The sequence below is a fragment of the Mytilus edulis genome, chromosome 8 (genome assembly GCF_963676685.1).
Source record: "Mytilus edulis chromosome 8, xbMytEdul2.2, whole genome shotgun sequence".
NCBI lineage: Eukaryota > Metazoa > Mollusca > Bivalvia > Mytilida > Mytilidae > Mytilus > Mytilus edulis.
This window is the reverse complement of record NC_092351.1, coordinates 78,422,473-78,450,333: the sequence shown is the minus strand read 5'-3', so window position 1 is coordinate 78,450,333 and position 27,861 is coordinate 78,422,473. Positions and strand designations below refer to the sequence as shown.

General features: G+C 31.4%; 1 protein-coding gene and 2 long non-coding RNA genes across 3 annotated transcripts; all 3 read left to right on the top strand.

Moving 5' to 3' along the window:
- Nucleotides 1-25: 25 nt before the first annotated feature.
- LOC139484381 (uncharacterized protein MCAP_0864-like) lies at nucleotides 26-4,011 on the top strand. The gene is made up of 4 exons (XM_071268117.1): nucleotides 26-233; nucleotides 2,032-2,184; nucleotides 2,326-2,395; nucleotides 3,318-4,011. Exons 1-4 carry the CDS (start codon nucleotides 26-28, stop codon nucleotides 4,009-4,011), a joined length of 1,125 nt encoding a protein of 374 aa, XP_071124218.1.
- A 3,938-nt stretch (nucleotides 4,012-7,949) lies between these two features.
- LOC139486335 (uncharacterized) lies at nucleotides 7,950-27,416 on the top strand. Its single transcript, XR_011655552.1, has 6 exons — nucleotides 7,950-7,976; nucleotides 14,563-14,606; nucleotides 17,984-18,027; nucleotides 19,472-21,323; nucleotides 26,036-26,078; nucleotides 26,940-27,416. It is a non-coding gene; the product is annotated as an uncharacterized lncRNA (long non-coding RNA).
- Nucleotides 9,662-12,265, top strand: LOC139486336 (uncharacterized). The gene is made up of 3 exons (XR_011655553.1): nucleotides 9,662-10,038; nucleotides 11,219-11,299; nucleotides 12,077-12,265. It is a non-coding gene; the product is annotated as an uncharacterized lncRNA (long non-coding RNA).
- Nucleotides 27,417-27,861: the final 445 nt, after the last annotated feature.

Here is a 27,861-nt window from a genome sequence, read left to right as displayed (position 1 = left end):
TTCATTCTTTGAAACAAGAAACAAAATGGAGATGTGTATAGATTTTGATGAATTCTTTGCAAAATATGACCTTGGAAGTTTGAAAGAAAAGTTTCTAGAAAATGAATTTTCAAGTTTTTTGGCATTGACTGAGGTTTCAGATGATGATCTTAAGGAAATTGGTGTGAAGGCAATGGGCAAAAGAAAACAGTTTCTTGCTGCAATCAAAGATGTTACCAGAAAATCTTTGCAGGGTAAGTAGATAATCAAACTTTTTTTTAAATACAATAGACATTTTTTAACATACTCCATGATTTAAACATGTATTTCATAGTCGGTATATATGTAAATCATAGATTATGCATACTGACTGATTTTTCAGGGATTTTGCATACTTGTAATCACTAAAGTCATAAATGATTATATATAAATTCCCTGAAAATGATCAGTGATTTTAGATAGTCACTGAGAATTATCTAAAAAGTAATTGTACAAATTCTCTGAAATACTATCAGGGATTATCATTAAAACAAATATTCTGCATTTGGCAAAAATAACTCAAATACAGATAAAGGAACCATATGAATAAGTTCTTTATGGTCTAAGAAGACAGCTTTCATTTCCTGTCATTTAAAAATTCGTATTCAAATGAGCAGTTTTTCTGGTGATATTTGATTGAACTATGTTAAACCATATGAACTTAATTACATAGGTCATGTAATTTTCAATTACACTAAAGGGATGAAAGTTAGTGAATACTAGGAATTCAAACTAAGCAAATAAAGGCTACTAAAAAAGGCTCAGCAGAGCAAATGTTCAATAGTAAAGTATCCTTATGGTTTACAGAATAGAGAATAATTTGCAAACCGTGCAAAATAAAGTGCTAAAATATAAAGAATAGACGAAAACAGACCAAAAATAAGAATAGACAGTAATTGTGTGCAAAAATAAACAGATAAGAGAATAATTGGCAAATTAAATTAAAAATTTGTATACAAAAAAATTATTAAATAATAAAGAATAAAGAAATGAGGGATCCTATCCATACCTTCACACAAAAGGCATTGGATTACTGCATGTGTTTAAGATTTTTAAACATCATTTTATAGAATAAATTATTCTACTTTTATTTATTATCTCTTCATTCCAGTTATTATGTATAATCCCTGACATTTTTTCTAGTAATTATATGCATAATTAAATGAAACTTAATAATTATAGATAATCATTAAATTTACGAGAAACTTACATGTATCTCTTTTCTATAAATTCACTGTTACATATATGTATGATGTATCTATTGATACATGTCATTACATGTTCATACAAAAAAAGGGGGGGGAGAAAATATGTATATAGGTGTCATACCACCAATTAAAAGCCCCTATCTGTTCAACCAAATTTTGCAATTTTCACAGCTTTCTAAATATTTTACCTTAAGTATAACTTCATAGAAACTAGGTATATCCTGAACTGTACAGGTGTCACCTTCTGCATGCCAATTTTCAACATACATTCAAAATCATATAAGAAAGAAGAGAGCTCCCGAAAGGAGGTACCACTAAAAATAACCCCTTGTTTTCTCGAAATCTTAAATTAGTATACTATGGAGAGCATTGATCCTCAATTTTAAATGCAAACTCCTAGACAGGTAAAATTAGGCTCAAAATGGTCTTAATATATTTCTCTTTCAAAAAAAGTTCAATTCTGCAAATTTGTTGGTTAGTTTAGGTGAACAATGACATCAAATGCACTATTTTTTGTCCAAGTAGGCCTACTTTTACATACGTTTTAAATTTGAGGGAGTAATTGGTGGTAAGACACCTAAAGGTCAGGAAAACTATCAGAAATATATATATCAACCAAGTTTTCTCATGTGAAAACCCCTCACTCTTTCCCCGTAAGCATGCATATATATGTTTCTCATAATAATTAAAAGTAGAATGATACAACTAAGTGACAAACAAGCATTTGATTTACTATTATAAAATATATACAGTTATAAGCTTGGAGCTGATTTGATATCTTGTCATTTTTTAAATGTATTTTTAGTGGAGAATAGGATAATAGATGTTGCCAACAAATCCAAGACAGAATTTCATCAGGATAGAATTGATACAGTTGTTGACATTGAAATGCCAAAACTAAGTGAGCCTAAACCAAGATCCAATGAACCACCCTCTAAGAGAAGACTTGATGTTCAATGTAAGTAATAACAATACATGTATATTATCAATATATGGTTTCACTCCACAAATTTCTAAAAACTTCATTGTTAATTCATTGCTTTAAAAGATCAAGCTTTTGTTTAGTACATCAAGTACAAATCTATTTATTTCGTTTCAGTTGAAGAAGATGAATTTTCCTGTACACCTAAAAAGCAGTCTGGAAGTACAAGCAGCACACCAAGCTCAAGGTAAAGTTTTTCTCTAATTATACATATATATGTACAATATTAGGTCAGTGTCAGAAAAATATAAACTTTTTGGTATGAGGCTGGGAAACTGAGGAAGGGCTAGGTTCTACCAAGCTTTTCACAAGTTTTGTGTTGCAACTGATAGCTATTTATATTGGAACACAATTTCAAACTTTTTTCATCCCTTAATAAACCCATGACTGGAAAAAGTGTCACATATGTATGATGAAATTGACATTGCAAAAAATATAGCTGTGTGACTATTTATGGAATAAACACAACTAGTTGCAGTATAAATATACATCTGTCTTTAGCAAATATATAATATGGTGTATAAGATTACACTTTGAAATTTCATTCACACTTTTTGCTAAGCAGGGGAGGATCCAGCTATTTTAAAAAAAGGAGAAGTTCCCAACCCAGGACGAAGTTGGGGTTCCAACTATATGTCCCCATTCAAATGCATTGATCGGCCAAAAAAAGGGGGGGGGGGGGGTTCAATCCCTGGAACCCCCCACCTGGATCTTTCTTTAGTTTTCTATACTTGTGTTTCGCGAACTATTGTTTTTTGTTGGTCCTTTTCCTTTTTGGTAATTTGCATGTTAATATATATATATCTAAAAGAAATAACTTTATCTTATCATGTTTGGTCCATTATATATAATACCATGTGTATACAATCTTTAATAAATATAAGAAGATGTGGTATGAGTGACAATGAGACAACTCTCCATCTAAGTCACAATTTGTAAAAGAAAACCTTCATAGGTCCAAAGTATAGTCTTCAACACAGAGCCTTTGACTAACAGTCTAATCTATATAAAAAAGAAGAAACTTTTGAACTACATCAACAAACGACAGCATGATGTTTTATATTTAAATTGTCTAGTTTGTATTATATTATAAACTTGTTAATTTTCAGTTTAAAAAATTGGTTGGTTTCTCCAATTAATCCAGACAAGATATTGGAATCAAAGAAAATCCATCTGTATACAGAAGTGGAAGTAAAAAAAGTGTATGGGCTAAGAAGAAAAAAAATGGAATTTATGAACAATAAACTGAGAGAACTCATGAAAGATCCTAATATAAGAGCTAAAAACAAGACAATTATAATGGGAATGGCAGAAGTTTCATGGGACCATTTTAGTGCAATAGATGCAAAGATAGACATTATACAGGTTGACTCATTGATGAAGGCACTAGAAAACAGAGGCTCTAAATATAATGAAAAACAAACTAAGACAATAAAAAAAGATTCAGAGAGATTGAATAGAGCCCAGAGCGACATAAAAGTCCAGCTACACAGGATTAAGATGGCAAAAGAAACTTCCTATACAAGTGAACAGGAAAAGTTCTCCAGAATAACTCAGAATGAAGAGGAGCTCGTAAAAATGCAGCATGAGCTTCAGAAAGCCACTGATGCATTAAGGAAGGCTTGTGGGGTGAAAATTCTGGAATTAAGTCAAATTCTCCAGTCTTTGGAAGAAAAAGAAGCAGAGGACTCAAATACATTTCTGTTTTCTCAAGAATCAACTGATGAGGAAATTGAGGAAAATATTATAAATGACATGAAAAACTCTTGTGAAGGTGTTAATGTCAGTGATGATAACGAATAGAAAAATTATTTGATGTACATGTATACATAGGGGAAATTAAAAAAGTTCACATAAGGGCAATAAGTTTTAATTAAATGAAATAGCTGGGATTTTAAGAAACCTATTAAATATATATATATATAAAGAGGAAGGTGTAAAATTAGCTTAAAAGCCCCTTTTAAAAAAGTAATTTACATTCTTAAGGGAGCACCATGGACTAATCCACAACTCCCCCCCCCCCCCCTTTTGTTGTCAAATTTTACAGAGATTTGCTCCACTGTTGCCCGTCCCTCTTATGAATTTATAGATTTACAAAATTGTGTGTGTCCTCTTAAGATTCATGATAGATGATATATTTAAACATAACCTCTCTGCCCAAGTGTTTGAAATATAAAACTTGTTTTGATAAGACATATGTTAGATAAGGGAATCTACTTGTACATTATTTAAGCTGTGGAGAAATATGTTTCAAATTTATGTTAAATAATAAGTTTTATTAATTGAAATTTTATCTTGGAACTCCTTCCCCTATTTATTTTCTTTCAAATAACTTATGTTTTGTTTGAAGCTTTGAAAGAGAATAAAGTATGTCCTTGATGGTTATCGTTTAAATGGGTAATGATTGTAAAATGTCAATTGGACCTTTTCTTGAATTTGGTCAAAACAAAATCTACTAAAGAGTAAACCTTGACTGCTGAATTAATAAAATTTGCACATACAGATTTTTTTAAAGTGAAGACTGAAGGTTTTTCATATATATTATAAAACACTCATTAATAAATAACCAGCTTTATAACAGATTCTTGTATCCAAATTTGAAAGGTTTAAAGTTGTTTTTTCATTACTGCATGGTTATTAAATTTGTATATTTGTATATATGCTTTCAACAAAGATAAATTTATATACTAGTACATGTATTTATTTTATTTACTAGTTGAATGGAAATTTTACTGCTTATCCTCTACAGTTATAAACAATTTATAGTTAGTTTTCACATCCTTATGGTCAAAGCTTCCTGATGAGATCAAAAACAAATATTCTTTTATAGATAAGCCTATAAATCATGTAAATACATGATGAACAAATTGACCCCTACTGTGCCATTGTGCCATTATCAGGACTTGAGGTCAATTCAATTATACTGTACATTATTTATTTGTGAACACATGGACAGCATTCCATTAAGATTCTTGAATTAAGTTTCATGTCACAAGGTGTCATCTCCTGAAGGATTCTTTTGGTAGAGCAATATTAAATGAATTCCACATGTTTTGTAAAATTCCTTTAATTTGGTGATTGCTAGAAATACATGTATCTCAAGATTATATATAAATATATATATATGATCCTATAATAATCCTTACTTATTTTCGGAGAAGCTTCTGTCTTTGTTTTGACTCATTTTATTTAATATTATAGGGGGATACACAGGAAGAGAAACCCTTGTTGTGGGAAAAAATTATGTTACTTGTATAGGGAATCACTGAGGCAGCCCACGACACCATTTTAGAGAAAGTTCTGGATCTGCCACTGCATTGGCCTATTAACTATGCGACTTAAATCCTGCACAAAGAAGTGCCCTCAACTTCAATCTTTTTCACTGAGATTGTTTCTTACCAAAGGCAATGTCATGGTTTTACCAGGCTTACTCAACCAATAAAAACTGACAGTCAGGCCCACAAAATATCAATAGTGCTGGAGTGGCATAAGACATCAATCAACGTATCAATTATTCTTGTATGTTTGACAAAGTTATTGAAGTTTAAAAAAAGGCTTAACCCCAGACTGTTTAAGAAACACATTATGGTCCAGATACCAGGCTTAAAATTGTGTTCACCAGATAGTGTTCTATATATACAAAAAAGACTTAACCGTGATGCTTGAATCAAAAAGTTTAATAAAAGACCTTATAATTTATAAAGTATGAAGTTGATTGACCCAAAAAATTTTAAGAGCTTTAAATTTCACCAAAAACAGCTATGGTAACACAATCTATTCCTGGAATAAAAAAATCCTTAGTATTTTGAAAAATTCAAAGTTTTGTATACAATGTTTAAGTGAAAAATAAACTTAGTCCACTTGTCGTAGTACTATATATTCCTTTCTTTCCATGGTCCAATATATGAATGAAATAGCGAAAAAAGAATGAACATCTCTACATGCTTTTTTTTGTTTAGAAGAAGTGTCTGTTAGTTAAGCAGAATTCCATGAAGATTTAACAAAACTTTTAAAATGTTGATGATACTAGAGCAAAGCAGTGGCGGATTCAACCATTTTAAAAAGGGGAAGTTCCAAACCCAGAGTAAAGGGGGGGGGGGGGGTCCAACTATATGCTCCTATTCAAATGCATTGATCGGCCAAAAAAAGGGGGGGTTCCAACCCCCAGCCCCCCCCCCCCCCCCCCTGGATCCACCACTGCAAAGGATTGCTATATATACAGGTATGTCTAGCTCTGGCAGATCTAGTTGCAGGCTAGACAAATAGTTAATTAAACGGGATATGTATTAAGAATGTCAGGTTTTTTTTAATCAACCTTTTAAATTTTCAAAACTCATGGCTGATAATTTTAAACGTCATTTTTAGATTATGCAATTGGTGAAGAATAATTGCATTCAATATCTTTTAAGTTTCATTCCAGCTTTTGAAAATGGGATAATTCTTTTAAAAAACATCAGTCATTTCTTATTTCTATCCATTTTACTTATCTTAGTGATATTTGTTCATATAAATAAAACACTATAACCACAAATACTAAACTATTTCCTTGTATCAAGACTATTAATTAAAAAAGTCTAAAGGCAGAGATTACCACTGATTCTGTTAACAATCTATTTATTTATATTTAACAGTATTTTGCAATCTATAGTAGAGTCATGAGCCCACAGCTGGTCATTTCTGGTCAGTCTTCTACAATATTGTGGTAATTAGACAATTTCCTGCTGTGAAGACAAACAAGTGTGTTTGAATAAATGATGTATCAATTATCTGTTAATTGGTAAATGTTCTGGCTTTTTAGCTGAAGTGACCTAAAATCTTGTACTAGTTAGTCAATAATGTAATAGCACAATGACAAACCCTAAATTTCATCATAAATTTTCGATATCAATTTAAATTGCACAATTTATTGGTGTTAATTAAATTCCGCATATTTAAAAGGGTGAAAAATACAGATTTTGATATATAACTTGGTTGAAATTATAAATTCTCCTTGATTACATCAGAAGTGTCTGAAGCTACATTCAATAATATGTCAAGATTTTTCTTTTTTTGCTAACAAAGGTCATTAAGGCTTCAACTATAAATTTATCAAACAATTGAAGTATGCATTCAATATAATACTTCCATAATCAGACCAAATTTTCTCTTTTTTTCTTTTCTGTATGAGTGACATTTGCACCTGATTAAAATTCAACAGTTTTACATACATGAAACAAGTCAAGATACAAATTATACTATTTATATACATATATATATATATTCCCAAAAGAGGCAGGCATAGTCTGTAAAAAAGTTGTATTTACAAAGTGCAACATATTAAATGAATAAAACAATATGTTGAATGCTCTTTCTCTTTAAAAACTACATGTATACTACATTTTGTACATGTACAGTACTATCACTGTATACATTTTTGTACGCTTCCCCATCATTTTGAAGTCTTTGACGAAATGTACATACATAGGGAATTGATCAGAACTCTTTGTGTTTCATACCTGGAAATAATAGATTGCAAAGTATTTCTCTTCTGGAAATTCTTAACGACTACCAGTAAATAATATATGGAAATTACTCTACCCTTTGCAAAATTCATGGAATTTCTTGTGCACCAATAGACAAGAAGTTTGGAAATTTTTTGTAAAGTTTGGAAATTTGTCTGGAATTTTAGAAAAAATCGAGGAAAAAAAATCTGGAATTCCAATGTCTTCCATAGGGGGGGGATGGATTATTTCTGGAATAGCCCAATATGAACATGTCGCATATTACTGGTAAGTCTTTATTCTATTTTGTATTCATGAATCACGAATGTCTTTTTTCATTTATTTGTTTTTATGTAACGTGTTTTTATTTTAATTTTTTAATATTTTTTTTTCAAATAAGGCATTGATCATTCGTCTCAGGAATGTTATGGGAAAGGAAGAATAAAAACATTTTATCAATTATTTAGTGCTTTAATAAAATAAAAAATATAACCTACAGCAGACTATGACTTGTTGAAACTTAATGTTTTATTTTTACTTTGCAATAACTCAGAGAAAAAAATGTGTATTGACTACTTTGGTATTAATATTAATCAAAATTAAGCAAGAGAGATTAATGGGATATAAATAAATAAAATGATATACAGTCATATATGATAGACACATTCCTTGACATACTTTATTTAACCATTTAATCTATTTATAACTAGGAATTTCCATTATCTTATTTAAATATCCAATACTAAAAATAAAAACGCAAAAAAATACGATATATATTGTGTGGCGCACACTATTGTAATTAATGTACGAATATATGTAATGTTTAAATTAAACAATTTGTTTAAAATACTGATGATACTTCAAATTGAAAACAAGTTAAATATATTTAATTTGTTCACTATAAAACACAGGTACATAGCTTTCTTTTGAAATACAATCAATTTTCAGACTGCTAATGGATTATTGTCTTCCGGTGCTGTGATTAGCCAAAAGCTTTTTTTTTATTTCATCCAAACAGGTCAACAAAGTTAAAAAGAATTTGAAGACAAAAAATAGTCAATAATTCTCTCATTTTTAACAAACACGTTTGAAAAGGAAACATGATTAGCACTGGCCTTGCACCATTTATGTTTTACTATTAATACTATCAATAGGAATTTCCGTCAACTATTTTTAGACATGAATTCCATAAACTATTTTTAGACTTAAATTTTTAAGCTCTATTTTTAAATGAAAATTTATGATCAATCACATTAAAATGATATGTGGTATTCCCGTGACCTAAAATCTAAATGGTATTTTTAAGCACACTAAGGCATAAAGGTAATTTTTATTTTCAATTAAAAAAAAAGCACAAAGCATTAACATTTAGAGACTGCCCAGCGGGCACATGACGTTGTTTCAACGTAGAAAAATTGTTGAATTTTGGTTGAGTTCGTCATCAACGTTGTATATTCGACCACAATTCAATGTTGATTCAACGTCTTAATTTCAACGTTGAAATTTCAACAGAAAATTGATGTTGATTCAACGTCTTATTTTTCAACGTTGAAATTTCAACAGAAAGTTAATGTTGATTCAACGTCTTATTTTTCAACGTTGAAAGTTTAACAGAAAGTTGATGTTGATTCAACGTCATATTTTCAACGTTGAACCAATTTATATATATGAAATGTATGATATCATGTATTAATCAACTATTTAAATCTGTTTTTCTAATGAATTAAGTTCGGAAATTGAAGCAGGCCGTGTGATTAAGTGGGAGGGGGATTTGATGGGGTGAAATCCCCTCTTTTTTTTTTACGATAAATGTATAAATTGACAATGGCGGATTCAGAAATTTTCCGGGGGCCGAACTGACTGCCTAAGAGAGGGCCCGCTCCGGTCAAGCTTAAGAGATTCCCTTTATTATCAACCAGATTTTTCCCAGAAAAAGGTCAAAACCACCAGAACCGTACCCCCCTTCCCCTCTCGATCCCCTTTTTGATCTGCCAAAGAACCTTGCATGTTTTCTGATAATCACTTTCTACAAAATAAAATATATTTCTTCCATACAAAGGGTTATAACAATATCCAAACCATTGTAACAATTTAAAATAAAATTAATTTACGGAGATATTTATACATATTTATTGAAATATAATTTTATACATTTCCCGCTCTTAAAACTTTGCTACTCGGAATATCACGGACATGCTTCCGAAAGTTCGCGCATGTCGATTACCGCTTTATTCAAAGAAACAATATTGTTTACTGCCCGAGAAAAACAGAAGAAAAAACTATTCTACTACGTACGTTTACAGCGATGGGAGAAGGTAGCATGAGACATGAACACAGAAGTGAACAATCTGTACGTTATTTTATTGTTACAAATTATTAAGTACATAGGCAATTGTGTTTCTATCAACATATCGTACATGTATGGAATTTTAAATCCATGCAGTGGCAGTGCCCACACACATCGTTTGAACACGTGGTTTAAACATAAACAAGTATTTACTAATTGATTCTGTGCACATAGAGTACCTATAGGTTATTTATTAATTGACAGGTGCAGATAAAACAGTTGAAGGCCTGTCATTCACTTCCAGTGTCCTATCCATTTTTCTTATTTAAAAAAAGGGGGGGCTAGATATATAATTAATGAAAGCTGAAAGGCTAAATCCATTTACATTCCTGCCAAATTGGGCAATTATCTGTCACTATTTGCAAGTTGGAATTTCCACTATTTGCGGGTCGGGATTTCCCCTACGGAGGCAGTTGTGGTCCTTGGACTCAGAAAATTCACTCAAATTATCCGTTTTCTACACTTTCTTTTCGTCATGCTTGTAGATTCTGATTTGATATTATATTTGGTATATAGTTTTATCGTCACAAGTTTCAGACGAAGTTTGATTTTTTTTTTGGTCTGATGATTTTTTGCAAAGCATTTTCAACAATTGTACTTGTATCATCCTGATTATACCCATTTTACATTTTCTTTAAAAAACTAAGTTAAGGAAACTATATGATTTTCAAACAGGTAACAAAAACAAATTATGAGGGAAAGACTACTATAGATATAGGAAGATGTGGTATGAGTGCCAATGAGATAACTCTCCATCCAAGTAAGAATTTATAAAAGTAAACCATTATAGGTCAAGGTACGGCCTTCAACACGGAGCCTTGGCTCACACCGAACAGCAAGCTATAAAGGGCCCAAAAAATTACTAGTGTAAAACCATTCAAACCGGAAAACCAACGGTCTAATCTATATAAAAATGAGAAACACCTATGCACTACATACACAGACGACAACAACTGTACATCAGATTACAAGCCAAGAAAAGAGTAAACACTTAGTACAAATGCAAGAAAAGAACATGTAGAAATTGAAATTAACGAGCAAATTTTAACAGCAAAAACATCCAAGATGTCTGTTAAAAATTATTTGATAAACTTGATGCATTTTCATATTGTAGACTGTAAAATTAAAAACATCTTAAATCTGAATGAGATTTTTTTTATTTAGATGCATATATCTTTTTCAGGGTCCTCCATAATTCTTTGATTCAGCGGGAAAAATGGCAAAATTTCATTTGGTGCCTCAAAGTTGTTCACAATAATTCTTGGTGAGTTACATTATTTTAAATTCTATATTAGCAAGTAACTTTCAAGCAAAATTTACTGGAAAACAAATTTGAAACCCTGTTCATCCTAACCAACCTCAAGACTACTTTTTACTTATCCTCAGTAGCTGTATGAACTTTTTACGTAAAAGAAATAATTTTTATACGCCCATTAAAATTTTGACGGGACGTATTATGGTATACAAATGTCTGGCATCCGTCTATCCATCTGTCCGGCGTAAACATGAAAATAAGATTAAAAATTTTTGAGTTCCAGGACTTCGTAACTAAAACAGGGGTGGTTTTTTTCCACATGTTGCGCTGTATCTCAAAAACCATTTATGATTATTGTTTAAAACTTAATACACTTCTTAGTTATATTTTTCTAAAGATTTTTATACTTTTTGGTGATGATTCAAAATTTTATTTCATAGTTATTGAGTTTTTTGTAAAAAAAAGGAGGGGGGGGGGGTTTCACATGTCGCACCGTATCTCAAAAACTATTTATGAATATTGCTTCAAACTTTACACACTTCTTAGTTATATTAATCCAAAGATCTGTATAATTTTTGGTGATGATTAAAAATTTTATTTTAGAGATATTGAGTTTTTTGTAAAAAAAGGAAGGGTTTTCACATGTCGTGCCGTATCTCAGAAACTATTTATGATTATTGCATAAAACTTCACACACAAGAGTTAGACAACGAGCGAACCATGCGCTCGTGGCGCAGCTGTTTATTCACTTCTGTGATTTAATTGTTACTGTTTTTTTACAAACAGAATGTGTCTCAGAGTCCTTTCCTGGGTTGGTTGACGCAACCGAAACCATGATGAAGAGTGAAATGTCCAGGTTCCTTAAATATGCCCCTGAAAGACGTGAAGGTGGAGGGAGGAACGAAAAAAACAAGAGGCAGGATGAGGACATTTCAAATTCCATTCCAGATACTGAAAATAAATAAATGCTCTTTTCATCTTGTTTTTAATGACTCATATTGACTAAATAATTGCATGGCAGGTTAGTTCAAACCAAAGATTATAAAATTGGTATTTGCCGCTTTTCCACCAAACATATAGCATTTAAGAGTGGTTAGCCTCGAGTTAGAAAATATGTGTCTGGGTAAGGTGACATGTGTGAACTGTTAGTGAGCTAGTACATTTATAACCCTGCTCAGCATGTCTGCTCTCATGTTTGTCCTGCATATGCATTTGACTTGTCACTGGATGTTAAACAACCAACTATCCATTCATCCTAATCAAATATTTTAATAAATGTCTTTTAATCTTCTTTTTCTCTAAAAAAAAGTGCGTGGAGCATCCAACAAAAATGTGTTGTATTACATACGAAGAGCTGACCAACTTACACCAGAGGCGTTACAATGAACTGGTTGTTAGTCTACCAAATTGCTTTGAGCTTTTTAGATAATTAATATTTAACTGTTGAGAGTGGAGAAATATCATATTACTTGAGTTAGAGTGTCCTTATCTGTTTCTCAAATGATTTTTATGCCCCACTTACGATAGAAGAGTGGCATTATTTTTTCTGATCTGTGCGTCTGTCCGTTCATTCTTTTGTCCGTCCGTCTGTTCTTCAGGTTAGAGTTTTTGGACAAGGTAGTTCTTGATGAAGTTGAAGTCCAATCAACTTGAAACTTAGTACACATATGTTCCCTATGATATTTTAATGCAAAATTAGAGTTTAAACCCCGATTTCATGGTCCACTGAACATAGAAAATTATAGTGCGAGTGGGGCATCCATGTACTATGGACTTATTTGTGTTATCATTCCTTTTGAGGTCATCAGGCATGGTCACCTTTTTTCATGCGTCACACTAGGAAAATTCAGAAGAAACCAAGAAATTTTGAGGTATTGATAAATTTTATCCAATCATTTGCAGAGAACAGATATTTCACTAAATATTTTTCTCACACTGATCAAGAAATGTGAAAATAGCACAAACATTATAAAGAAACTAATTATCAACATTCTCAACGTTGTATCAACTATGAGTTTTCAACGTTGAATCAACGTTGATATCTTAACGTTGATGCAACGTTGTATTTTCAACGTTGAAATGACCTTTCATTTTCAACCTATATTTCAACGTTGATTCAACGTTTCAGCATGACGTTGTTTCAACGTTGAAGCAACGTTGATGTGCCCGCTGGGTGGTGACAACATATGTGAAACTAATTATGTTTTCAACAAAGATATAAAAAACTATACTGTTGCTTAATATTTGTTGTTACTGTTAAGAGGATGTCATGTGACCCTACCCGAGCACGCTGCCAAGAGAATTTTAAACAGTTAAGTTAAAATGAAAGAAATGAAAAATGATACATAGAAAGTGAAATATTGTGCCTCTTGAGAAACTATGTATACAGCTTGTTGTAATTTAATATTAAGACTATTATGGTTATTTATGATGAAAACTAAACACATGTGTTGTGGTGTTTACTGACCTAATCTTTTTCTGTCCGAAAACTAAAAAAGTCTACTTTACATTTTATAATGCCCATGTTTTCAACGGAGTTGGCAATAAATGTTTCCATTGTAGGTCCTTCTGTCGGTCTATCCGTCCGTTCGCACGCCCTAAAAAAAATTTCCGTTTTCGAACTTTAGTTTGTATCAACCAAATATTATGAGATATATATCCACAATTTCATAATACGCATCCCAAAAACAGATCAAGTTCGAATTCTGATGGCGTCACTTTTATTGTTCTTCATACATTCCCTTTTTAACGTTATATGCCAAAGGGGGGATTATGTGTGTCCGAGTTTGTTGCCCAGTTTTCTTTTTTTTATATATATATTTCTAAATAGGTTTCTTTACTATAAAACGCACCTATATATTATGCAAATTTTCTTACAATCTGGAAAGCAACGTCAATACATTCAATTAAAATGAGTACAAACAATTACCATTTTTGTTTCCGATTTATTAATTTATGATGATTAAATGGTATTTTTAATTATAAATACTGCAATTATTAATTTCTTAAATGTTGCACAAGAAATCCTGATTTTGCAGTAAAGGGGCTGTATGACCAGACAGCTTTATTTTTTTAAATGACAACGATAGCATCCACTTCATGTCGTCATATGGCCTTATCATAAAAATGGAAACACATATCGTTTTGAATAAGCAGACCCGGGATGACAAAATGTGAAATAACTAATAAAAAAGATCTCTCATTGTGCAATATTTGTGTGATGACATAGGATGATAGTATATAGATGATTGTACTGAGATTTCTTCTTGCAGGACCTAATAAACACAGGGTGCTTAAACAGACTAGCAGACCTGGTGTAAGTAAATTAAACAATCCTTACGTAAACGGTATTCAAACAATTGGGAAGTTAGTATCGTTTATCAATTAACAATAAACATGATAATGCAACGAGATAATTCCAGTAAATCTATCTATTTTACCCCGATTCAATATCGGTCTAGCTGCAAATCGTGAAAATAAATTAAATTGTTCCCCATAAAAAAACTTTAAAAAGAAATGGTCCAATTCTCAACAAGTACTTATTTATTTCTCTGTAGGTAGAAACGTTTGAAAATATTTGCTTCTATCCCCGTGTGCTTTTGGTTAATTGATACCATGGTATATTGTTATCTATACAGTCACCTAGAAACCTAGGATCAATATAAAGTTTGTTGTTTTGTCCTGCGATGACCTACACATTTTTACAGGTATATTAATATAATCACCATGTATGTCCCTCCGGTAGAAATATCAATTAAATACTGGTTCGAATGTTCGATATGTTGACAAAAATAATACTCGCACCATTACTTGCATTAGAATGAGATTATAAAGTCAAAGACTGAAGTAAGTACTGAGTGCCGAGCGCTTTGCAACAACTATTTAGGGGACATGAGGCGATATAACTTGTCTCCATAAAATAAACTCAACTTCTCTCTTAGTATTGTAAAAGTCGCCTTGGGAATTTCAAAACCCAAATTGATATTTGATATCGGTGAATGCGACTGCAATACCCATTTTAAAGTCACGCAGGTTAATACAACACTCAATAATAGCAATACACAATCGTATTGAACAAACTGAACTTTGCAAAGAAATAAACGTTTACAAAGCCATTCAATGAATTCATGTGGTGTCATGGAAATACAACAAAACCACAACAATTGAATTATGCTTTCGTGATTCGGGATTTACTTTACAGGCTGTGTCGAGTCTTAAGATCCGGATGATATAATAGCGTTAGCTGATTCAGTGCAACAGTTAAGGTCATCTGACTCGAGTGTGCAAAAACTTAAAATGATATTAATGACAATTTCTCCACGGGATCAGGGTTAGCCAAATTTGTTAATTTACATGTTATCCGTAATCAGACAATGATGTAGAAACAGACATTTCAACACAGGTTTGGACTTATCAACTAAGTTGCATTTTTATTCTATTTCTAAGGATAGTCGCTACTTAGAAATAAATCCAGTGACCGAATATATTATAATATATAAAAATGTTATAATGTTTAATGCGCTCAACTAACAACAATCTATCAATTAATCCAATGACCGAAGACGTCACTGTAAAATGTAAATCAGCTACTAGTCAGACATCAATGGATTATTATTTCTCCCTAAAATGAAATAGATAAACAGTTTGAACTTGCACTTGATAATTACAATTAAAGTTATATTTTTTCTGCATCTATAAATATTCTCACCATAAATACCAGGATTGAGATTTATTATGTGTTCCAAACGCGCGTTTCATCTACTAAAAACTCATCGGTGATACTCAAATGAAGAAAAATTATAAAAAAAGTCGAAATAATGCAGGAAGTTGCATGGAGGACCAACAATTCCTAAAATTTAGTTTTGATAAAAGGAAGGAACAGTGAGCTTTAGCCATTACTTAGCGTCTGTCGTCGTCGTCGTCCGTCTGGTGTAAACGTTTGTAAAACGTGACTTTTTGCATTAAAGAACAAAATAAAATAGGGGCGAAAGATACCTAAGAGACAGTCACACCGAAGAAAGAAGAAACAAATGTTATGCCACTGAAAACTATTTTGTATTGCTTTACATATAATACTAAAACCATAACTCGCGACTAATATTTTTTGTTAACTAAATGTTTTTATTTTTTCCTTAAAAACGTAAAATATATAAAAAAAAATATGTATTTTAATTTTTTTTCACTGTTTTTTTTTAGTTTTGGAACCAGGGAAAATATGAATTTTAAAGAGTCAGCATTTAATTTACATTAACCAGAATGTGACGCTGCCACCAAAATAATAAACTTTAACAGTCTTTAAATTATGATTATAATAAAAACTCTTCCAAGAAAAAATTGTATACGCAAGTTATTTGACTGGCAAACCTGGAATCTGAAGTACAGTAATAGTCGTTTGTTTATGTTATTTATACGTGTTTCTCGTTTCTCGTTTTTATATAGATTAGACTGTTGGTTTTCCCGTTTGAATGGTTTTACACTAGTAAATTTGGAGCCCTTTTAAGCTTGTTGTTCAATGTGAGCCAAGGCTCCGTGTTGAAGGCCGTACATTGACCTACAATGGTTTTCTTTTATAAATTGTAATTTGGATGAAGAGTTGTCTTATTGGCAATCACACCACATCTTTATATATCTATCTACTGGCTGAGTAAAGTAAAATCTGTATGTGAACATCCCAGATTTTGCATGTGACTTGAAATACATAGAGCTGTGGTCTTGTGAAAGGATTAACGTTAATCATTGTATGCGTATCTGTTGTATATAATTCAATCGCTTCAAAAGTGCACTGGAATTTATTGTAATGATCATGATGTAAAATTGGCCATCTACATTTTTGTCGATTTATTATATTCTATTTTCATAACGTCAAATTGTCAAACTCCAAATGAGCCCTATATTATAACACAGCACCCGTATAGTCTATTTCTAAATTTAATAGCCAATATTTCTCCCTTTTTTATTATGACCAACCTACGATAGTAGAGGGCCATTGTGTTTTCTGGTCTGTGCGTCCGTCTGTCCCGCATCATGTTTAAGTTTTGGGTCAATGTCGTTTTTGATGAAGTTCAATCAACTTGAAACTTGGTATACATGTGCCCTATGATCTTTCTAGTTTAAATGCCAAAATTAGAGTTTTTACCACGATTTCAGGGTTTACTGAACATAGAAAATATTTGTGCAAATTTCAGGTTAAAGTTTTTGATGAAGTTAAGTCCAATCAACTTGAAACTTAGTATACATGTTCCCTATGACATGATTTTTCTAATTTAAAAAGAATTTTTATCTCAATTTTAGGGGCCATTAAACATAAAAAAAATGATAGTGCGAGTGGGGCATCCGTGTACTATATACACATGCTTGTTTTCCTAAACTTTTCTTCCTACTTTAACACATGTTTAAACCGTAATCAGATCTCCTGCAGTTCATCTGGCAATTACTAACGTCATGAATTTATTCAATTTATAAGCAAATGACAACTGTGAATTCCGGTCCACGTCTCCTTTCGGCCTAATAGGAAAAGAAGGAATACATGTAAAGAAATACTCAATCATAAACCCAGGATGACAAGATGAAAAATAATCATAAGAAAACCAAATCTTGATGTGCATAAACACTCATAACAATTGTGCAATAATAAGATGGTTATATATATATAGAGAGATAGATAGATAAGTGAAATAAAATTTCTTCTTGCAGGACGCAAAGAACACAGGGTGCTATAACAGACTAGCAGACCTGATGTAAGTATTTAAAAATAACCGTTACGTTAACTGTACTCATTTAATTTGGACGTTATCGATTATAAAACAATAACACAGCGACGAGATGTTTCCGGTAATCATATCTACTTTACCTCAATTCAATTTCGGTCGTATTGTGAAGTTGTGAAAATCATTTAATGTTTTTCGCCTTAAAAAAATCCCAAAAAATAAATTGGTTCTATTTATTTTATTTGTATTTGATTCCCACCTCAACAATTTTTTTTGGTCTAAATGCAGTATCTCTTGTTTCTATCAAAGTTGTTATCAGTTTTTATGGTATATGAAGCGATATCAATTGTTTCAATACCAAAAAAAAAAACACTTCTCCTGTAGTAGGGTAAAAGTCAACCTTGGGAATTTTTCAAAACTCAAATTGATATTTGATATCTGTAAATATAATGAAACTGAAACAAATTCCTGAAAAAAACATCTGATTTTTCAACAGTTTATATTTCTACGAGTTCTGAGTCTTTTAAAATTAAATCAAAACTAGCTAGCGTAACCTTTAAATACATTTCTGTGCAGAAAAGATCGGTGTGTTATTTCTAGATCACGTATCGGTCATACTAGAATAACATACGAATATCTAAAAAAAGAATCACGATGAATACTTTGCAACTGAAATTTACTATCAAACATGATTAATTATATTGACTTTGCTAATATTCAATAGGAATCATTTCAATATTAACAATATGTATGATTTATTTGATAGCGTTCTAATTACAAATAATGTTTCTTTCTGAAAAGAAATTGGAATATGTTATAAAATATAAAGATGTCGTATAATTTTTTTTTTTTTTTTATTTTAATCACGTTATTTATGTTAGTGTTTGATTTTTATTTGTGAAAAATCAATTTAGTCTAAACTTGAATTCGAGTTTATTGAAGGACCTTTTGTCTGATTTTAGTCTATACTGTAAATTGTATAAAATATTTGGATAAAGCGGTAATACATTTTTCATCAAATCATTACCATGTTTACATAATTACATAATTTACATAATACATGTATCAATCCCAATTTTAGAAATATGCTTTGATTTGTTAATTTATTCCAAAATATGAATTTGTTGTATTAATTTGATTGTCTCAATTTTTAAACAGAACACGTCTTGTTTTAATATTTAAAAAAGCTTTCACCCGATAAAGCCTTAATGTGCTGATGCGGTCTGACGCAATTAGTAATCAATCAATCCAGTAGTATTATAATACTTCAGCCTTTATCATGTCTCAGTATTTTTAGAGAAAATCAACTGTATTGATTAAATCATATTATAAGTATGAATATGAATGAAGTATTCTAAATCAAACGTTAAGAAACCAACAAGTAATCAATTATGATAGTGCCTCATTTGACGAAGTATGTATTAAGGGCAAACGTAATATTTAATCTCGCAGTTTTCACCTTATTCTATTTTAGGTTCAATATGAACAAAGCAGAATAAAGTCTCAAGGAGGGACTTTAACACCATGAAAATATTCGTCTGGTGGAAGAACGACGTTTAAATCATCGACTAAATACCTCCACGTTTCACAAGTGTCATATTGACTTTGTCAAGGATTCGCTTGTTTATTTTCTACTTTTGTATTCATATTTTTATATTCCTATTTTTCGCTTAATTAATCACTCGAACTATGGCTATTTTGTAACGTTAAGTGTATCGCTTTCAAGCTGTTTTTTTGTAAGAACTGTTAATTGCACTTTTTTACTCTAAATAGTACTTAAAGTTTTCAATTTAAAATTTTACATGATTATATAATCCTTTTGAACGGCTCTTTCAGTGAATAAAAAAATGTTCCATCAACAGTTCTAATTCTATTTTTTTTTTACATTATCTTTTTTTCTCTCTCAGATTCCCTTATTGACCGTTATTTAAATGGTAGTAAATAGATGTGCTTAATGAATCAAGAAAAATACGTCTGACACATTTTAAACTAACACAATAACAATCAAAACTAAGGAGTAAACATAGACTCCAAAAAACAAATGAATTTGCACCAACAGTTATAAATAAGAAATAAAAAACAACACGAACTCCACTAAAACCAGAAGTGAAATCAGGTGCTCCGGAAGGGTAAGCATGTCCTGTACCGTATACTGCACCCGTCGTGTTATTTCTTAGTTCAGTTCGGTAATATCGGGAGGTTATTATGACTAAGGAAGAATAATAGAATATGATTTTTGTCATAATGGCCAATCAGCTCATGATGACGACCGCGAAAAATCTTGAGTGATGACCTCAATTTGATTGATTCATAGCCCTGTCTTAGCAACTTTGCAGATAGCAGTATTCCTCGTTCAATAAAATCAACGTAGTTTGAGCTAGCTCTAGAGTAACGTATCAATTGAGACGCATATACGACATGTGATGGTGCCGCTGGTATTTGTTACACATAAATGGAAAGTTGACTATAGGAAAATTAAAATCATCGCGTTTGTCATAAATTTTAGTATTCAACCTACCATCAGTTGTCATTTAGAGAAAAAAGGTTTAAATATGAAGTAGATTTATCGGTGTCGGTAGTATCTTTTTAATTTCAAGTTCACTTGGATATACTTAATGTAAATGATGACTGAATCTTTTATTATTAAGAGACAGTGCATCATCAATATACCGAAAGGTGGCATTAAAAGACTGGACTAATCTCTTTTCTGTACTAGCCCTTGAATAAATTCTGCTTTATAAAAATACAAAAAACAAATCTACAAGTAGATGAGCGCAATTGGTACCCATTGGGATTCAAATAGTCTGTTGGATGACCAAACCTTTAAATTCACATGAGAAGTCTTATGTCATAAATCTAATATATGGAAACGTTATCATTGTCAACTTAAAATAGCCTGTATTGAAATCAGAAACGCAAAAACACACTTGTGAGTCAGTTTTTGTCAAAACTAAAAACGTAAAGGATCAAGCATATCGTTTTTGTGTACTCAACCTATCCGACGAACGAGTTTTGTGTATTAATATGAATAAATAATGTTTATAACTATGTTTTTCTTTATCATTGCCAATTTCATGTGAATTAAACGACGATAATCAATCCCATATACGTTATTCGACGATATTGTTGACCCTGTATGATCATCACACATATTATCACTGGCCTAGATATATCTGCTATCAAAATAACTATTAAAGATTAAAAACAAGATAAGATACGGCCGATGTATAAAAGGGACTGGATCAAAGTCTACAGGTAATAATTACCCAGTATTAACTACGGTTGAAGCTGTTTTTTCACAAATATGTGTGTTTCAAATATCACAAGTAAGTCTTATACATTAATCGTATTGAAGGGACTTGTACTTATTTAACGTGCCTTTTTTTATCATGAAATAATCTATAGTATTTTAAAATTTGCTAGCTGTTTATCCTAGTTACATATATACCACTAACGATTAGTATTCTTTTTTTTTTAGTTTTATCACAAGCAAATTTATATATATATCCAGGTTAATGTGTTTTTGTCACCTTTCACTTCAATACTACAGTCGACTCTCGTTATGTCGAAGTCAGCCGGACCAGAGAAATATTTCGAGATACACGTAGTTCGACTCAAACGAACACCGGAAGTTCGACAATCTAAGGGACACAACTCTTGCATAGCTTGGTAAAGCTAAAATAAATCCGGGTGAATATGACAAGGGGATCGATATTCTAGTATCAGATCGATGTATTTGTATGTCACAGTCTTTTATTATTATAATGACTGTTATTTTTACTTATTCAATTGTTTCAATTAAAAAAAAAAAATCCTATGGCTTTTCCAAGAGAGTAATTTCCAATCGACAGTTTCGTAATTCAGGTCGCTAATAGCTGACAAAATTGTTTATTCTCGGATACAAGAGATTTAAGAAAATTTTGATTTCTATTCATTTTGTTTAATCTCACTCTTTGTTTTCAAAAGAACATATAATAAGATTAAAGACGCCGTTTGAGTAGTTTTTAGGTGATCATCAACGGAAGCCATAATCCTCACTTTATACACACCCAAGCTCATTAGTGTAAATCACAAATTAATTGTTTTGTAAACAATTAAAATACTTTTTCATGAACATTAACAATTTATCACTAATTAAATTCTACAAAAGATAATCTTAGGAAAACACTCATGGAAATAGCATGTCATAAATCAATACAGTGGTCAGTGACCGGAAATTTAATTACACGTGTATTGTCAGATTAACTCTTCAATCCATTTAAATCCCGGAGGTCATGTTTTGACATATGTGTATTAGTTCGAGATAAAAAATGATTTTTGAATGCTTTTGTTAACCTTGGGACCGTAAATTTAGTTCGACTCAACCGAAATTTCGACTCATCCAATTTCGACTCATCAGGAGTCGAATTACATACTTTTGTATGGAATAAAGTTCGGGACCACGTGAAAACTTCGACTCATCCGAAATTTCGAGTCAACCGAGTTCGAGACAACGAGAGTTAACTGTATATTTTTTTTTCTAATATGAAAAAAAAAAAACACATCTGGTTTCCCTATCTTCCCTTTTTACTTTTACATTAATTATTTAAAAACTACGAAAAGCATGTCGCAGAAAAAAGGCTAATTAGTTCAATCAATCTAGCATAAATTTAACCCTTACCTTGAGGTAATTGCAACAGAAGATTTTTAAGTTTTCATCTTTAGCATTTTAACCCATGAATACACAAACAAGTCCCATCAAATCTAACTTGATGAAAACTAAAAAATCATGATTTTAACATTCCTATGGAGATTTACATTGATATAGAAGATAACTCTGCCATAAGGCAGAAAAGTCAATAAAATTGATACAAAATTATAACGTTATCGCTTCTATTGAACAGAATGCATTGCTTCTTGATATTTCAGCCGTGTTTAGAGTATAACAAATCACTCTAAAGGTGTCTTAATATCTTTTATCAACCTACAACCTAGATTTCATAATCATTAGTTGACCATTTGATAGATTTTTCAGCATGTCAAGGTAGAGAATCTCAAATTGAATAAAATTGATTAAGCATATATATTCCTCTTTTTGTGGTTTAAAGTTTTCTTTATAAAACAAGGTAGAAGCCAAACAAATATAATTTACAGATATAAACAATACCAAATCTTCACATTATTATTTAAAAATGGCCAGAAAGCCATAAATTTTCAATTTCATGAATGAAAAGTTACAAAAAATAATAACAATATCCATACCACTTAAGTTTGTACATTTCATCAGCGGAAGATTATATAATGTATTCAAATATGAACTTATTACCCATCAAAGAATCATATTTTTACATGAAATTTAAAAAAATCAACCATTAGGTGACACAAAAGACTAATTTTTGCAGAGATTTCTCACTTTCAAATGATTCAAAACATTTAATACGTCGATTAACACAGCAAAAACAGTGCTTACGAATTTCGAATAAAGAAATTCCTGGTTCATGTTGGTGCAGGCACTTCAAAACTAAAAAACAAGTTGTACAAAACACCTGAAAGTGAATTATAATTACATTATTTGAATAATATCCGAGAGTTTACCCCCTCACCTTACTCAGTTGCTAAAATTAGTGGTTTTGAAGTTCATAATAACAAACTTCAAGCAATAGAGAATATTTCAACATAATGAGTAGCTTTGAAAAACAGAATTTGAAAAATGAGAAAATAGGGGGGTCAAAAACAGGCCCTGAATTATTCTTTAAGTTAGATTTGATGGGACTTTTGTCTGTGTTTATTTGGGGCTTAATGCTATAGATAAGAACGACAACATTTGCTGTGGCAATTAGTTTGACGTTTAATATAAAAAAAAGAAGATGTGGTATGAGTGCCAATGAGACAAATATCCACAAAAGACCAAAATGACACAAACATTAACAACTATAGGTCACCGTACGGCCTTCAACAATGAGCAAAGCCCATACCGCATAGTCAGCTATAAAAGGCTCCGAAAAGACAATGTAAAACAATTCAAACGAGAAAACTAACGGCTTTAATTATGTAAAAAAATTAACGAAAAACAAATATGTAACACATAAACAAACGACAACCACTGAATTACAGGATCCTGACTTGGGACAGACACATACATCAATAATGTGGCGGGGTAAAACATGTTAGCGGGATCTCAACCCTCCTCCTAACCTGGGACAGTGGTATAACAGTACAAAATAAGAAACGAACTATAAAAATCAGTTGAAAAGGGCTTAACTCATCAGATAGACAAAAAATAAAAGTGGACGTGGCCGGGTACTTATACATCCCGACAAAAAGACACAATGAACAGATGAATGAAATGAAAACTTAGTTTTTACTGGACTAAAAGGGTTTTTGCAAAACTAAATGTTTTTTTTTTGTCTCTCATAGTTCTGAATAAAAGACGTGATTGCCAATCAACTAGTTAAATAAAAAAAAATATTTGAAGCTGAATATTAAAACAATTCGACGTGTCAATATATAAATCGAGCAAGCGCAATATTTCAAAATTATGCTCTGGCATACTTATAATAATGCATATTTGTCTAATTTCTGTCAATAATGTATGGGTGTTGTTTTGCAGCGACACCATGTAGAATGGTCACGATATATTTGTAGTATTAGACCAAATCTACTCTATACTTTATTTTTTGGCCTATCTAGTTAAAAAATAGTACCCCATTATTCTTTATGACTTCATCTCCAATTGATGTCTGGGGAATCACTATATGGTCATCATTGGTTTTAATTTTTATCACGTTGTCTTACTGTTGTTTTGTATTTGTAAATACTTAATTTGCTTTAGTCTAGGATTTTAGTATATTGAAGGACCTTTTGTCTTATTTTAAAAATATGCTTTAAATTGTAAAAATATTCGAATTAGCTCTCGCCGCGATATAGCCTTTTTGTGCTAATATAATGCAGGATAAAGCAACAAACAATCAATCAGTCATTGGTTTTCTTTCGAACGGCAGTAAAACCCTTGTCAAAGTAGGCTTCAATTCGGTTGTGTGGGATGAACAACATGTACATGTACAAATTCACAGCTACATCCGGTGAGAATTGGCACGATAGATATGATGCCTCTTGAGAAAGCGTTCTACGCTTACTGTATGATTTGAACCCTTGCAACAACTCTTTATGGTAATTCGTAGGTGGCCTGTTAAAAGGAAAAATGAATCACTTTATCTAATTTATCCTTCTTTTCCAGTGGTAGTATACATTTCAACTTCAAACACGCCTCTATCACGGGACCAGTTGTGTTTTTTTTTTCTTTTTTTTCTCATCTCTCATCCTGAACATGAAAATAATCTGTTTGCTAGTTAGTCCGAGATTACTCTAACGTCCAACGGCTGTTTTGCCAGACAAGCTGTGGCCGTGGGACGTCAGAGCTCGTCCCATATCAAAAAGTGGATATTTGCCCACCCAAAATAGATGCGCTGCTTCGTCGCTTCTGGTGCCAACTGACGGCCTTGGAATTATCTTAATCAGGCACCAATCTGTTTATTTTTTCATTTATCTCTTCATTTATGTAAGTTTCACCTACCTGTCAACTTTTAATTTTTCAGATTTATGCCATTCGGCACCAGAAGCGACGAATTAACGCATCTTTTTTTATATGGGACGAGCTCTATTCAAATAACTTTCTTTACTGTAAACATTAATCATAGGCAGATCAGCTGACACTTTTATCAATAACTGCACCTTAAATGCGTTAAATAATACATTAGAAGCGAATGGTAACATGTGGTAAAACACAATCACTTTTCTGATTTGTCCTACGACGATGACATTGAAATGGTTATCTTATATACGATAAACTGGAGAAAAAAATTGAGAATGTAGCAAACCAATTCACGATTTCCCAAAAAGATAGGTTTGGGATGGAAAAAACTGAGATCCAATTAAATAAAGAAAACTAACGGCCTGGTTGAAACTTAAACATTAAACTGAACTTGCTGTTTGTTTTTTGTTCCCAATATTTGTGTTGTGAAAATGAGTAATATAAAATACATTTATATTTTTCATTCAGGACTTAGACAATACAAGAGTCATATCATACTGGCAAATCTATTGTGAGTATTTTGCAAAGTTAACAGTTATCGTTTAACTGGATTATTATCTAGTCTTTTTGACAACGAGTGTCTTCGTAGTTTGATAAACGCGATAAAAACTGTTTTCCAATTCAGCAGTGTCGATTTGGATGGCGTAAAATTTATATTATCTTTCAATTGGAAGTCGCCCATACTTATTTCTGTTTTATTTGTTCCATGTAAGACATATTAATCGAAACTTTTTCTATGTCAATCAAATAGGACGATTCAATTAGAAAAAAACACTTGATATGGTATAATTGACAATAAGACAAGTCTCTTTCAAAGACTAAACTGGCAAAAAAATTATTAAGATGTCCATTACACTAGTTTGAACTTTGTTGGCTTTCAGTTCAATGTATATCGGTCATTTTTCATTATACCCAAACTTTTACAAGGGTATATGAGTATGTTAATCATTGTTGTTTTTGATTTTATATCCGTTATAAAAATAAATAAAGTGATGACTATATAATGATATGGTAAATAAATACACTAACCATCCGTTTGGTTAGAATTGTCACATATGAAGACTATTGTAAGTATTGTAGAAATAAAAAAAGGGTGGGTGCAGATATTGTCTCACTTCATTTATGGTGGTAATCTTGTGCCAATTATGCAGAGCATGCAAATCATATCGATTGATTCGAAACCAGACCTGAATATCTTCTTCTGTTTTTAAAAAATCAGCAGACAACATTTACTCATTTGTACAACATGTGATGTAGCATTAATCAATTGAGTGCAAACTATAAAAATATCATCCTTTTTAACATGTTCTATTTGATTTAGCCCTTATTACTTAATTGAGAAACATGATATATCATTTGTTTTCTATTGTAGGTTCGAAATGAACATTGTGAAATAACGTCTCGATGGGAGACGATTAAGCCATGAATATCTTCGTCTGGTGGAGGAACGACGTTTATATCACCTACAAAATGTTTCCACGTTTCACAAGTGTCGTATTGACTTTGTCAAAGACTTGCTTGGTTTTTCACTTTTAATGTCTTATAATATTTTTTTGAAAAAAGTTATTATACTTTAATGTCATGTTTAATATAGTATAAATTACATAATCTTTTCAACTCCAATTTTACTGATAAAATATGTGTTATTAATAGCATTATTCTATGTTTGCCATTCTTATTTTTTTTCACTTTTCTTAGCACTGTGACTATTTGATCGTTGTGAAAGATAACAAACAAAGGCGTTCAATGATTAAATATATACTTTCAATTGAAATGTTGAATCAGCTTTAAGCTAAGCGACTGTGTAGTATGGTGCTTGACAAAAATATATATGTTAATATTTTATTTATTTAAACGTGTTCAATATCTTTTAAATCATAGGAGCTCAAAGTGAGGAATAAAAGGCGTCAAATAGCAATACTTTGTATGTACGATACGTTGTACACAAAATGAAATTGAGAGCTGAATTGTGAATGGGCAATATGTCAAAGAAACAATAACCCGACCATACAGCTGAAAATCCAACAACCGGAAACTGGCCTCTACATAAACATGTATATTAGTTCAGTAAAAATTGACGTCATACTCAACTAAAAAGAAAAAAAAATAACTAAAAATCAAAAAGCATACCTTCAGTGAAACTCAGTTTAAAAAGACCGAGTCCGATGTGAGAATAAATATTAAAAGACAGTGAAACAATGAGACACAAATTAACAAAAACTACTGCAGCTTCAGACCTCAATTAAACTGATGGAAATAATATGTTATTAAAAGTTGCGTTTTTGGTAGTTGAT

Bases quoted from the DNA above. Each gene is read 5' to 3' on its own strand.
- LOC139484381 (XM_071268117.1), top strand. From the start codon at position 26: ATGGAGATGTGTATAGATTTTGATGAATTCTTTGCAAAATATGACCTT. The intron at 234-2,031 runs GTAAGTAGATAA...ATGTATTTTTAG, and splicing joins TACCAGAAAATCTTTGCAGG to TGGAGAATAGGATAATAGAT. The intron at 2,396-3,317 runs GTAAAGTTTTTC...GTTAATTTTCAG, and splicing joins AGCAGCACACCAAGCTCAAG to TTTAAAAAATTGGTTGGTTT.